Source organism: Takifugu flavidus, chromosome 1, assembly GCF_003711565.1.
Source record: "Takifugu flavidus isolate HTHZ2018 chromosome 1, ASM371156v2, whole genome shotgun sequence".
NCBI lineage: Eukaryota > Metazoa > Chordata > Actinopteri > Tetraodontiformes > Tetraodontidae > Takifugu > Takifugu flavidus.
Window position 1 is genome coordinate 24,841,303 of NC_079520.1, and position 14,796 is coordinate 24,856,098.

General features: G+C 46.3%; 1 protein-coding gene across 1 annotated transcript; it reads right to left on the bottom strand.

The window, feature by feature from the left end:
- Window positions 1-3,712: 3,712 nt before the first annotated feature.
- On the bottom strand, window positions 3,713-13,823 carry fam53b (family with sequence similarity 53 member B). The gene is made up of 5 exons (XM_057037150.1): window positions 13,635-13,823; window positions 8,492-8,693; window positions 7,885-7,939; window positions 6,642-7,366; window positions 3,713-4,739 (listed from the first exon to the last, which is right to left on the bottom strand). The coding sequence occupies exons 2-5, from the start codon at window positions 8,576-8,578 to the stop codon at window positions 4,404-4,406; spliced, it is 1,203 nt and encodes a 400-aa protein (XP_056893130.1). The 5' UTR covers window positions 8,579-8,693; window positions 13,635-13,823; the 3' UTR covers window positions 3,713-4,403.
- Between the last annotated feature and the right edge of the window lie 973 nt (window positions 13,824-14,796).

The window sequence follows — 14,796 nt, forward strand, 5'->3', positions numbered from 1 at the left end:
TTCTAACCGTCCAAAAATGCACCCTCTGCAATATTCCGGCTGTCGCGGGGGACTGCATTGATTCATTCTCACTGAGGCAACATTATGTCTGAAATAACAGAGACGACCTCGTTTCAGGAGACATGTCTGGGCTTGTATGACCTCAACAACACAGGACTGTTTGGAAAGGGGTTGGCGCATCTTTCGACTGACTACACCTGTTGTTCCTGGAGATTATTGATAAACCAGTTTGTCTTCTGTCTGTTTCCAATAATTCTGTCACTCAACATAATCCTTCACCTCACTGATAACCTGATTATGCGACCATAATCTCAAGACTTAATCCAGGTTACAGGCATTGGTTGGCTCGGGTTATTAATGGGTTATACATGAAAACGCTTCAACACCAAAGGTTGAGGTGCCCTACCTCTTGTAAATCAGTTCAGAAATGTGACAGCACATCAGGAACACATTCCAGGCTTAGAGGTCTGGTTGCTGTCATAAAAAGTAGGATGGAAGCTTTCAAATTGTTACTGTGTTACATTTGAGTCATTCTGAAGCTGGAAACAGGTGGTTGTGTTTGCGTCCCCCGCATGTAGACAGATGTAACAGCGCTTGTATTCTTCTCACAGATCTGCTTCGCTCTTTTCTCACCAGGACTGCATTTGAAAATCTCGTTTCCTCTTTGACCCAACTGCTTCGCTAAACACGTCTTCATGGTTTGGTTGTTTTTTTTTATTACTTTGCAAGCTTGTTACCCCCACCATGTACAAGCACGATGGAATTTACCAATTTGCTGAGTGAAATTGGGCAACAGGGCCACAATGAGTGGCTTTAATTTCTAAAGTATTAGGTTAGTAGTATTCGTTATAAGGGCTGGAAGCATCTTGGTGAGGGTGTTTATAGAGAAATGCACTCTGGGTGACATTGTAGTCACACATTAATCTGCACTTCAGGCTGCATAAGCAAGCGCAACAAAACACCGTCTAAGTAAGATGACATTTAGTGTTATTTGCTTTGACTTAATAAGTAATTGCTGTCAACTGCTCTAAACCAGGAGTCGACAGCTATTACGTGCTCAGCATTTTCCCCGTTCTCTTATTCATCAAACACCAGAGCTTATCTTTAAGGTCCAAACAGACCACGTACATATGACCATCTGCAGGATCTCGATACAAGATGGATTTCAGTTAAATGGGAGACATTCAAATGGAAGCAAACTGGATTTAATCCTATTTGCTGGACTGGTTTCAACATTGTGTATCTTGTAGAAGGGAGGACTTGAGATCAGGCATCATCTCTGCGGAAGATCTGCACTCGCTGCAGTCGGGGTGCATTTCTGAGACCACAGTCACATGTTTTTGTGCCATCTGCTTTGGTTAGGCGCTCATGCAGCATGCTGCTGCTCGTGGAGCGCACCTGCATTTACCCACCTTAAAAACTGCCAGCTCGGCGCTACCTTGAACGTTCCTCTTCCCTCATTTGGTTCTTCCCGTTTGACAGGAAACGGCAGGTCAGCTGACCAGACATCGCCGCACACCTGCAGCCCCTCGTGCATTCATGGAAACTTACACTTGTTTTGACAGTGAATTATTCCCCCTTTTATACGATGTGCTACTCTGACCCGCCGTTGCTCTCATACTTGGCCCACATTTCATCCCACTTCTTCCCGTAGGGGTAGCGGTGCCAGCAGGGCTCAGCGGTGTGGGAGGACCTTGGAACTCCAGAAGCTGCTGGGTCTGACTTTCCTCCCACTATTTGCTGGCCCCCGACCACTGACGCTCCATTCCTCCTTGTTTTCAGTTCATAGACAAGAGGGATCTGTGCTGCGCTAACGTGGTCAGCGTCGTCATGGACCCCTCTGGGGACATGACCCCCCCTAACAACCAGCTAATAGCCCTGCCTCTCCAGATGCTAAGCCTGACCTTGTGATGTCATACTTGAGTGTTTGTGTAATCCAGGAAAAGGATGGTCGTATGTCACCGCTACATTGTAAACAAACTGTCCTCGGCTGCATCCGTCTTCAGACCGACCTGAGCTTTAAAGCCATCTGTCTCTGCTGGAACTCACTCGTGAAGGACTCCAGTTGCCTTTTTTTACAGCCCTAAACTTTCAGTCGGTCTGCTGGTACCTTTTAAAAATCCCTCAGTCGTGTTTTTTTTCAGGGGGGGTGGGGTGCGGTTTACAGGAGCTGAGCAAAAATAACTGTTAGGGTTAAGGTTAGCGCGTATGACCTTGATACATGAGACTGTTTCTGTATGGACACGAGACTGGCTGAACCGGAGCCAGTCTCACATCACAGGCAGCTCGTGGCTTTTCATTCCAACGACGTGTGGGTGAGGTTGGCCGCAACTTTCACTTGCATCGGTTCCCGGATTCGGCACACGTGTGGAGGAGAGACACCAGTTGTGTAGGCTGTGTGTTGTCCGCGGCCGTTGAAGATGCTGTTATACAATCAACCATCTGCGGCCTTGTGTAATATTCTAACACCTGTTGTCAGACTCCCCTGAACATGACGGGACATCTGCTGCTTTTGCGCTGAATAAAAATAAGGAAGTGAGTCACCAGGGGAGCAGAGAGGACCACGCTGTTAACCTCCAGCTCCAGAATGACCGCCACCCTGTTCTGTCAACACCGGCGGGGGATGTCGGTGTGTGTAGCAGAGAAGAACAGCCTGGCACGCCCCTCCTCTTGTACTCCTATCATCTCTCAGAAGCCGGCCTCCTTTCACCTCTGTCACTCGGCTGATTAGAAGCCATGGGGGAGGTCAGTCTGCCTCACAGCACGTTTACATGGCTTCTGTTAACCCATTTCCTCCTTGACTCGTTACCAATGAAAGGACTTAAATGGTAAGCGGCAGTAGCCGCACTCTCCACAGCGAGGTCTGTGAAGCCCACTTTCTCAACAAGAATAATTACTGGCCTAGCAAGAGAGGTTTGCAGTTGGGTTGTGAATGAAAGCTCGGAGCGACGCATTTAGTGGAATTTTTAAATGGCTCTGCAATGAGGTAACTTTGATCCTTAACATGAAACATCCTTTGGAAGAAGAAAAGGACAGCTTCGCATGTCTGAGCAAACACAACCGTGGTATGTAATCAACGGAGCCATGAATCAAAAAGTCAAGGCACTCCAATTCTGGTGGTTTTCACAGGCACCAGAGCTGGCGAGGGGAGGCAGACAAACGCAGGAGCAGCTCCAGCAGCAGCAGCAGCCCTGACACATGGCCCACATTCACAGCCACCTCCCACGTCACTGTGCTCCTCAGAGAAAAAGGCCCTTTTGTTTGCCGGAGCAGGCAGGGAGGGAGGAAGGTCTCTGGGGTGAACCGCCGCTCAAGCTCTGTCACTCCGGCCGACATCAGAAAAAAAAAAAGAGGGCTGGGGACCGGACTTCCCACCCCTCTCTGGCGTCCTCTCTACTCACTCCCGCTTCAGCACACAAACACAGGCTCATCAGTAATACCACTATTACAGCTGTGATTGTCTCTTCCTGCCACCTAATTGGGTCAGTCTGCATTATTGCGTCGAAGACGTCTGGAACAATGACCCCCGCTGTTGAGCGTTCCGATAGCAGAATACGTCCACCGAGTTGTTCGTAGCACGAAGATGCATCCCAGTAGAACGGCGTGAAACGTTCCTGCAAAAATCACCATTAAATCTCATTTTATATGCACGTTGTGCAAGCATATCTAAAATGTTCATTAAATCGATACTAATGAGCGCGAGGACAAATGACACATTTAAAACTATGTTTATTTGTATAGAAATATGCTCACGTTTTACATAACTTTGTTGATACAAATTGTAAAAAGAGACTTTATCGCTTTTAACAATATTTCCTCTCAAACATGCTGGAACATACGGTAATGCAGAGAAACCTCGTGTTACCGTGTGAAATGTTAAAGGGTCTTTTTAAGCCCAACTGGTCGTATGTACTGTACGTGCCGCTCGTTGCTCGGTATGAGTGAGAGGGGCTTTACCGACATTAGTCTTTATTTTCTGTCTGTTCTGGCATGATGTGAGCAAGTCAGAGGACAGGACGTTCGTTCTAGTGCAGAGAATTTATACAAACCTGCTTGTGAATTCTCTCCAAATGTATCAACATGAAGATAATCAGTTATAAAAGAGAAAGTGCCCCGTCTCCGAGCCAACACTATCGTTATCTCCACTTATATGATCTCTACTTCCTTGTTCTCAGATATATTTTAGATACCACACACTACTAAAGTAGTTTCCGACTACTTTTTAGGCTAAAGATGGCCCACAAAGCTCCTGCTGAAGGGGAAACCACTAGAGCTCACACTGCATCAGCTTCCCATTTATATTGTCCTTAAGACTAACAGTACTGTTCAATGTACCACATTGTGATAAACTTTTAAGTCCTCTAAATTAGCTTCCTTCACCAAAAACAGGAAGACAGTCCAGCTCAGTTCCTCTCAATTTGCTCAATGTCGAGCTCTCCTCCGAGCTGATACACATCCTTCCTCATGCTACACAGCTCTGCCCAGAAAGGCTCGCCGTCCTTCCCACCGCCACCATAGTCCGTGGAGCTCCACTCTGCCTCCTCAATGGTGGGGTCTGGCGACATGTTCCTGTCCTCTTTGGTCTGAGGCTTAATGTCCTCCGAGGCACGTTCTTTTACAGACGAATGGTCAGTGTTACGCTGAGCCGTGCTCCTGAGAGGAATGGGGGTCTGGTTTGACTCGCAGCTGTCCTCGCCCGTTACTCCAAGGCAGCTCAGGCTGTGGAAATTCCGAAGTTTCTGTGAAAGAGGGGAAAAGGGTTTATTTAAAGCAGTTAAAAATCTAAGACTAGTGGCTACCACCAAAATAGGCTGATTATTTTTGGTTTGGATGAGTCAGACTGTTCAATCCGAGGTGCGACTTAAAGCGGTGCAACAAGTAGTCAGACCAGAGGGCAGACGACATCCATGTCATTCTGCTGGCCTTTGATGGGAACAGCACAATGAACTTATACATCTGGGGACCCTCGCGATGTTCTCCGGCAGATCCATATGTGCCAGCGCGGCTGCAGGCGAAAACCTGTGACAGCTGTGTACACTGGCGTGGGAGGCTTTATGGCAGAGGATTATCCAATCTGTAGAGATAATGTGGAGAGGAGAGGACAGCTGCCTCATGCCTGAACGCTCCAGTGTTGGGCCATAAGGACACGGGAGAATTTAGCCTCCGAAAGCCCCCGTTACTTGTGCGCTTATGTAATTCTTAATAAGCGTGACACTCTTGGTGGTGCAGCTTTCAGCCAAATGTATGAAGTACAGCTGCAGCTAATTGACAGATTAGAGATTAATCTGAGCTTTACGATTCAGAATTCACAGCCGTCTTTTGAAGTATTTATTTTGTCTCAACAAGAGAGCCGACACAAAGGGCCGGACGGCTGCGAAATTCTCGCACGGACCAAATCTCTTGTTACTCCAACAGTGACTTCATTCTTTAGCAAAGCACTCGAGCAACTGGCCCAGAAAAACTTTACAGGAAGAGACAAAAGTGGCAGAAGACCTGAATTAGACCTAGATGTGACAATGAAAAGCTCTCTGAGTGACATTCAATCAATGGGGCCGTGTTTCTTTGCCCTGTGTGAGCTGGTACTTTTATCAACGCTGGTCTAGCATCACAGTGCCGCCTTCTGCGTCGTCTGGCCCCTCGTCTGGACCGTGGGGCTGCTCTGATAAGACCTTCAGCTGTCTACGGCATAGAAAACCTCAGCCGCAGAAATTTCGAACACTACTGGGGGGTGCCATCAATGTCTGCTGGAGACCAGCGCAGAAGGTTTACCAATTCATACTGACCTTGACACTCCGTCAATACAAGCTGATCAATACGGCAGCCGTGCACCCGCTGAGCAGAATATATAGAAATCAATATCTCTTTATCTGACGCGTATCTCCCCGGTGCAGCAATCTATAGCCTCCACCACAGCTGCTCTAGTTTCTGACATTCATGGAGTCCCAACGAGACACAGTAATCATAGTAGTACTACTACTACATCCCCCCCCCCCGTGTAAAATCCCCTAATAGGTCAGAATTTAGTGAAGTCAAAAACCACTGCGGCTCCTTTAAATAAAAAAGGCACAGTCAGCAGGATGGATCCAGTGCTAACTATTTTGGCATCCCGGCGTTCCTCTGTGAAAATAGAGTCAGTCGTCTCGCCCAAAACTGTCATCCTCACGCCGTCCTCGTCCCTGTTATGAGTGTGTGGCGTCTGCTTGGCGTGCCGTGCCGTGAAGACAAAGCTGAACTCTGGGTGACTTCATGACAGAGGGGCCAAATCCAGCTCCGTGCTTAGGATCGGTTTGTGTGTTGGGAATATTTTTTTTTTTTTGCCGTGTGTGCGTGAAAGGGCCTGCCAGACGTTCATTTCTTTAGCGATTCCTCATTTAATCAAATCAACAGCTTTTGCTCGCATTCTCCGTGTGCGCAAGGGGAAAATACACACCCACAAAACGGAATGTGACCCAGAAAAACTCCAGCAGGCTCATCTTCATTTAGCAACAATGCCTGTAGAAACGATTTGAGACATCGCCGGATGACCTTCGCTGTGTTTTCCCTCCGGCACAGGAAGCCGAAATTGCCTCAGCCGCAGAATATGGAAGTGAGAGTAATTTTAATACCGGTCTTACGATAAAAATGTGCCAATAAATACCAACCTGTGTCATCTTAGCCAGGTCCAGGGAAGGCCTCTGTTTTTGTGAGTCGGCTGGTCTTCGGCGCTTCATGCCGACCTTCTTGTCGTTATGGACGCATGGCTGAGAGCGACTGCGAGCGAGACCCCCTTGTCCGCCGCGGCGCTCCAGCTCCGGGGTCGAATCGGGGGAACTGGGAGGCGAGGGCTCGGGCTGCTCCGGTAGGCAGATCTGTTCGTGTGAGAGGTGGAGGAGCGGTGGCGCCGACAGCGTCAGGCTTGTGAAGGCGGAGGGGCAGGGGGCACACTGGGAGAAGCAGGACAGCTCCAGAGTGTTGCAGCGAGCAGGGAGGCTAAAGCTGGAGCTGCGCTGCATGGCGGGGAAGCCGAGCTGCGCGTTCCCGATGCCGCGCTGGACGCTTCCTCCACTATGGCACCTCCTCTTCTCCACCGTCGTCCACAGACGAGAGCCCTGAGGCCGCCAGGTGGAACGGCTGCCCAGCTCGTCCGAGCACGACAGGGATCTGCACTGGCGTTTGCTGGGCGGAGCGGTGGACTGCAAGCCTTCCTTCAAGCTAAGATCCTGCAGCAAGCTGGTTATTGTGCTGGAGGTGGAGCTAACGTCCCAATCCCAGTGCGAGGAACCTTCATGCGCCTCAGGCAGGACATCCCACAGGCTCTCCAGACTGGTCCCCACTGGCCTCTGCTGTATGGCGCAGCCGTGACTCTTATCACTCCACTGGCTCGCTTCTGCAACAAATGCAGTTTATGTTGTCAAATTTCTGGATATGGAACAACAAGCAGTAGCGCACGGAGTGCTGCAAGATTCCAGCGAACGATAAGCTGATAATATGTGGTTGAACCGCGTGTTCAGCTTAGCAGAAACACCTGTCCAACGTGTTCCACATACTACCGCCGCCATAATGACCAGCTGCAGTGCCACGGGCTGGCTCGATGCCGATAACTTCTGTGAAATGTTTTTTTTTTTTTTTAAAACTTGGCTCCAAAATAATGCCGTCACCCAGCGGAACACCTGACTTCTTGTATTTTTTGGCATCTCTAACCCATCGCGGATTGTTTGAAGTCTTCCCGTCATCTGATGAATAAATCTAGACCTACAATAAGAGTTTCAATATTTATTTTCTGTATTATTTTCTAAAACACGCTCCATTATTGCATTTGGCATCATTTCCCATTTTGTGCCCCTGGTAAAATCCGTCCCTTTATTTTCTACTGATATCTAGAGCATCTGTATGTATGCGACTCACCAGCCAGTCCGAGAGAGAAGAGCGCGGCCCCCTGGCTCATGATCTGTGCCTGGAACTGCCAAAATACAAGAGAGATCGGTCAGTTTGCATCACCTGCGAATGTCACATAAATAGGGACTAAACAGGTCGTTGAGCCAATGACATCAAGGAAAACTGGGGAAGGTTGCAGTTTGCGAGTCTATAATTGGCCTGTAAAACTATTCAGTTTCTACTGAGAGATGCATAAACACAAGAGGCCCAGTCTCAGAGCCTGATGACTTCATTTCACATGGCTGGGAGGGCAAATTCAGTCCACATTGGGAAGGGAATTTTCTTGCTAGTGGAAATACGCTTTATACTACTGGTATAGTGTCATTACAAAATGAGTCAGACTTGCACAGCTTTGCAGAACTCAAATGCTCTATTGTCATTGTGTGTGAACCAAATGGAACATGGAGGATTCAGCACCAGATGACACCAATCTTGTGATAAGATTAACAGCTTATTCAGTCTTCAATATTTACTACATCTGACGTGCTGTAGGGCAACTTGGGACGTCAAATTTAGCATCTGGGGACACTAAAAGCTAAAATTAAACTCTCGCACTTTAAAGAAGCCTGTAACTCACCGGGCCCAAACCTGTAGAGTTGGATTTTACATCGCCGGCGCCCTTTTCCAGTGTTTTCTTGTATATGATCACCATGTCGATGCACATCCTTGCACAAAGGTGTTTGAGTGAAGGCAAGACAAAACAATGTCCATTTTGAGGAGTTTCTTCCTTTTTTTTTTAAGACGGCAGTGCAGGTCTCCTTCAGGAATGTGCTTCAGTCCTGTGCGGACACACAGATGAGCAGGATTAGAATTCAGAACATTTCTCACATTCTGTACATCCTGTAAGCAGAGACACAGTTGGATTGTAGAAAAAGTGTGTCATTTGAACTTTTTTGCTCATTTAGTAGATGCGGCGCTACGGTCAGCTTGACAAAACCCTGGCAAACGGGTCCAGTTGTGCAACAGTTGCTTCCTAAATATTTTCAAACCACTTGTGTGGCATAATTCATATCACTAGCTTTAATCTCACAGCCCGGTCGATGCCCTTCGTACAGTTGCTTTGCTAAGTAGCATCTTAGCTGTGATGTGGACGCTGCGGAAAAGTGGATTATGGGGCAGGAAACCCGTACGCCTGTGAATCCCAGCTGTCTGCAGCTGTCATCCTCCCTTAAAGAGCAAGTAGCAAACTGTCCAGTACCACCTTCAAAGCCTAAAGGCACTGAGTGTGTATAAAGACCCATCTCTTACAGGACTAAAGGCACAGCGTCTGTCCACAGATGCTATAAATGGTCGCATTTGCGATATGGAGCGATACTAAAAGATGTGTTACAGCTCTGAATTTCAATGTAGGTTTCTGTTCAATATAAATTCTACAATTTGTGCTGATGCCGAGGATCAGTGATCACAGAACTTCCTCAAACTGTCGAACGCACCGGAGCACACGAAAGACGAACGGAGCAAAGTCAAAGTTGTGTAATTGAATATTCGGGTTGGCCGGGAATGGACGACCTTGCGGTTATCAAAACAGCGCTCCCCACATTAGCGTTGTGCAAAATTAAAATGAAAAAAAAAACTAATGAATGCGAAGCAATAACCATCATTATTGCAGAGCAGCCATTTTTTTAAGCTGTGATCACTTCCTTTTGGCTAAATCAGGACGCAGACGGAAACAAATGCAGTGGACACGCAGCGGTGCATGCAAGGTCAAGGACAGAAGAAGAAAAAAACTAAACCAAACTAAAGCAACCAGATATAGTCGCACAAAAGAACGGTCTGTGCAGAAGAAGACACCACTGTGGGAAACAAAAGAGGTGACATCACAACTCGTGTGTGCAGAGAGGAGCATCACAAGACCCTGAAAGAGCCGATATAGTAGAGGTGGTGTTGGCGTGAGGCATATGATCCTGCTTACAGGCACTCAACAACTCAGGAAAACAACGCATGCACAGATGCACAACAGGGTTCAAGGAACATCCATCAGTTCAAATTTGGGGCCTCTTAGAACTGGGCTAAGATAGATCATCTTGCGTGACCATTAACCACCCAGATCTGTGTTCTACAGCACTGATATTGTGGGACGTGCTGGGGAGGAAGAAACGGTTGTTTGTGCGTGACTCTTAATAGCTCAGTGACGGGCGGAGATCGCTGCGACGCTGACAGAGGGGAGAAAACAAGCATACTCCAAGAAATGGAACTCACCAAGCCAGGAGAAGAAAAAAACTATGTTAGCTTGCGTTTTCCAAGGTGAAATCTGTACACTGGAAACTAAACTACGGCAGAGTCCTAATGTTCAAACACCGTTCCCTCGGAGAGTGGGGCCGAGTACTGTCATTTAAAAGCTGATGACGCTGGACGCATTTATGAACTTAACCTCGCACCGCACCCCTTTTTAAAAGGAATTTATTCCAAAAATTATTTCAAACTCTCGCAATGTCGCACTAACAAGTTTCTACTGTTTACTGAGTAACGCTAATGTGTTCGTGGAGCCATAACTACGTGATATCAGGCAACTACATTTCTGGCCAAGGTGCACCCGAATCACCTCCATAATAACCAGCTGCCCTTATCGGTAATCTGCGGGAGCTTCCAGGCGTCTACCACCCGATAGCACTTTATCTGCACTCAGTCAGCAGCCACCATGACAACTGAGAAGTGCTAAACTCTCAGAAGAGGAACAACACAGCAGGACACCCCCCCCCCATCCTTCTCAGACGTGGTTTTCCATCACATGCAAGCAGCCTGCTGACTGGCTGCAAAAAGCTCCGAAAAGACGTGAGGTGATGGGACGCCGCGCTTCCTTTGTGGTCAACTTAAAGTCTTCCAGCCAGCGCTGCGCTGAGCTGTCACAAATGTCTCAGATATTGCACAAAAAGAAAAAAGAGAGCCCCAGATAGAGAGACGGTCGGATAAGATAAATGATGTTGCAAATTCTGACTGTCCAGGAAAGAATGAGCACAGGTCAAGCATTGCAACAGACATCCTCGACTCGCCCACCAATGCCGTTTTCTAATTAGAAGAGCTTTTGTATACGTTGCTTGGACTGTAATCCAACTAGTTAGGCCAACATTACATAAGGATTTGGCACCTTTGTATCTGATAATTAGCACTAATGCTAATCCAGTTTATGGCACTTGAACAACAGTGGAAAAGAACACAGAAAACACTGTCCACTTTCCGGAGCATTGTGTATCTGAAACATTTACAAGTCTACTGTACATTTCAAGACAAACGCATCCATTAAGCTTTTAGACAAGTGAAAAGACATTGAAACGGTCATTGTTAGCTTTCCGACATTCCCCGTCGGCCTTCTCGCATGCTTCCTGCAGCCAGATCCATGTCCTGCGTGCTCTCAACAGGCCCGGGATTGTGGCTATCTCAGTAATCTGAACTTCTGCCAAACATCTGAGAAGCTCCGAGAAGACGTGAAACCTTAATCGGGCAGTTACGTTCTTACTCACCTCTTGTAAAGGGAGTTTTGGCAAAAACTGCAGTCGTTTCCCCGTGTGTTTTGAGCCGTTTGCTGTGGTGGGTTATTTCCCCCGCAAATTGTGTGGATTGCGTAAAATCTATATTTGGACTTGTAATAATGATGGGTGTGTTGACAGAGCAACTTATAAAAGGCAGAAAGACCAGTAACGCTCATGACAGCCTGATAATTAAATGAAAAATTGGCAGCAAGTTCTGCCCCCCCCACCCCACCCCACCGCCACCACCCGCAAGGCTGTGCATCGTGTTCGCGGCGAATATTCACATTGGGATTTTTCTTTTCTTTCGAAACCTAAAACTCTTTTGTAGGCATTGTCGTTAATTAGCCACCACAAAGGGCAGGTGCCACTAAGTTTTGCCACGGCTGACTGATTGACTGAAAAGAAACGTGCGAAACCCGCCGTAGGGTGCGGGCTGGCCCACAGCTGTCCGTGCGATCACAGAAATTAGTCTCTGTCGGCCAGGAGGCACACTCTCCATGTAAAGCGGTGTGTGAATAGTCAGAAATGAGCATGGCCGGGAGGCTTCAATGGTAGTTATCAGGCTGAGATGAAGGCCTGGGGTACAGCCAAGGTCTCACAAGCATGCAGCTGCCCACTTACCATAAACACAAAGGCCCAGCATGGCTATGCATGGCAGCCAAGGAGGCTCGCGCTTTAAAGCAAGCCTGCTGTTTAATTATCTCATACATAATTACTTGTACAGTATACATTTGTCTAGGAGAGGAGCTTTGTCAGCCTGTCTAATGGAGGCCTGCGACGCACCTGTCCAGGTTGAATGCAAAAGCTGACAAATTCTCTCGCTGTGAGGACAGAATGTCCACTTTGAGCTGATAATAATGAGTCTAACTCAGAGGAAGTGGCATTTTTAGATGTAGTAACACATCCTCCACTAACCAAACATACATAACTAGAACGCACCACAATCTTATAGGGCCTGTACTTTTTGTCCGAGTAGATTCGATGGGATTATATGTGAGGTTAAAATTAATTATCTGCAAAGCCGTTATTTTTACTTCAACGGGAGCTTTTTGAAGAGTCTGCCAGCCCTCCAGGTGGATGGCTCTCCATTTAGAGGGATCGGCCCTGAAAACTGAGCTTGTCCAAGTAACCAGCACAAACAGCCCCTTAAACCCCTTTTCCAAAATCCCTCATGAAAGGGAAATGAGTTTGGCAAAGAAACCGGTGTGACGGCAGCTCAGAGAACACACAAGCTACAGAACACGGAGGATTTTAAACTCAACACACCAAAAAGGATAAATCGGTATATTAACAGGAAGCATCCGATTTCTTATTATAATCATCCCTGCTCACGCCATGGTGGTTTTATTTTCTCCCTTTGAGCGCTTAAATGATGTGGAAGAATGTGCCAGCCCATCTCCTCACACCTGAGTCTATGGCTGGCAAGATAAAGCAACAACATTCCACAAACACACCAACTGCAACATGGAGGAAAAGGGGCTTGGGAGAGAAGTGCAAAAGGCACGGACAGCAAAATAATCTGGCATTGTCAGGTGAAAAGAAACACAATAGTTGGTCAGAAGTGATTTGCCGGTGCACAACACTGCCATGTATGGCAGGGAGAGGTGAAAACCCCAGCCGGGGGTCAGTGATGGCATTTTAAATCTACCTAAGTATCAAAAAGCTTGAGATGCAGGAAAACTAGCAACTGCAGCTCTCTTTGCACCCCCCCCCCCCCCCCGCCATTCAAAGTTGATCATCTTTTTACAGCCTACTTTACTACCCTGTATTGTTACATTAGAAATCATCTGACCTGAGCATAATTTCTATATTTGAAAATGACTGAACAATAACATGAAACCTGATACATGGAGCCTGTTGTTGATCAAGTTTAAACTTTAGTTCAACTTAGTGACATTTTGTTTTGATAACTGGGTCATCGTTATCCCGTTGAATATACACATATGATAAAATATTATGTGATAGAAATCAGATTAAACTGCATTTATGAAGACAAGTGTGAAGAGACATAGTGCACATATGTATGTACAGTATATATATAAAAAAGTTGCTAAGCAGTTGGAGCTATGTTTAGAGTTCACAGAGAAATTGACTTTTTCTGGTCAGTTCTCAGCACAGATGTCCAAATTCAAACCGACAAACTTTTACAACACAAAAGGAACGTCCTGACCCTTTACAGTACACTTAAACTAGCTAGCCTCAAACTAACTGGCTGAAAGAAACTTAGTATTTGACCGGAAAAGTGTCACTTACAAGCATCACGGTGAAGAGACTTGGTGTTGCTCGCATCACCGGACGGACAGTCAATGTCGCCGGAACATATTTGTTTTTGCCTTTTTATCTGGCATAAAGTAAGGCGAGCAGGTCACCTCTTGTCCTGCTCCAGGCAGTTTATGCAAAGCACTACTGCCCTGGTGCACTCATCAGTCCAAGATTGCACGCTAGAGCCTGTGACAACATATGCGAGCGATACCATTCCGGCCAGAGAAGAGGGGTGTCAAACAACTTACTTGCAGTATTAAAACGCGTAGTTCCACATAATGTGTCAAATACATTCGTTTACTTCTAAATATAATTTAGCGTAGATAAAAAAAGGAAGGTAAGTATTAACCTATTGATCTTTTTAAGTTGTTTTTAATCATTGTCTACGTCCGTTCTCCCCCGTTTGTAAAAGTAGTAGTCTGACCCACACTGTTGTAATGAAAAGTAATCACAGTTTGGAGCGGCGCATATAGACGGGGACTTTCACAATAAATAATGGTGTAATTTGATAATTTCCCATATGTGTGACTTGACAGCCATACAGGCGAAAAATGTGGGGTGCGGGTAATGTATGTATACGATGATAATCTCCCCTCAGTAAGTCGTCCCCGTGTTAAGAGTCCAAAATAAATACTTTGACCGCAAACAAATGTAATTAGTTTTAGCTTCGTCGTGAATATACCATATAAAAGTATCATTATACCCTAGGGTGGTTCCTACGTGTACACTGTGCAGACACGTTGATTTTAAAAAGCTTATTTCACAAAGTCATCCCTTAAATGTATATTTAGAAATAATCAAAATAATAGTAAAAAAATTGTAAAAAGATTTGTCTTCTTCGTGTATTTCTTTGAATATTCAACATGACATGCCCATTAAAGCTGTCAACCTGTTGCATACTAGTTGTTAACATTGGGAAAGCCCAATGTTAACAATGGAAAATCTACCAAACCATTAAAGGCATATTGTTAATTTTGAGGATTGTACTCTAAGATTTTAGATAGTTTATCCCATTACATCATGCAGAGTTAGTGCATTTATTTTGTAGGTGTCAAAGTCAAAACCCTGGACAACAGACGGGTGGGGAGCTCAGGCTCACCCCTGCAGACACTATTGTTAATCAAGAGGTAACATCTGCTGTGTGCCACTAATC

Excerpts from the sequence above, each read along its gene's own strand:
- fam53b (XM_057037150.1), bottom strand. The coding sequence starts at position 8,578 with ATGTGCATCGACATGGTGATCATATACAAGAAAACACTGGAAAAGGGC. Across the intron at positions 7,940-8,491 it reads ACTCTACAGGTTTGGGCCCG|TTCCAGGCACAGATCATGAG; the intron begins GTGAGTTACAGG and ends GTATTTTGGCAG. Across the intron at positions 7,367-7,884 it reads CTTCTCTCTCGGACTGGCTG|AAGCGAGCCAGTGGAGTGAT; the intron begins GTGAGTCGCATA and ends CATTTGTTGCAG.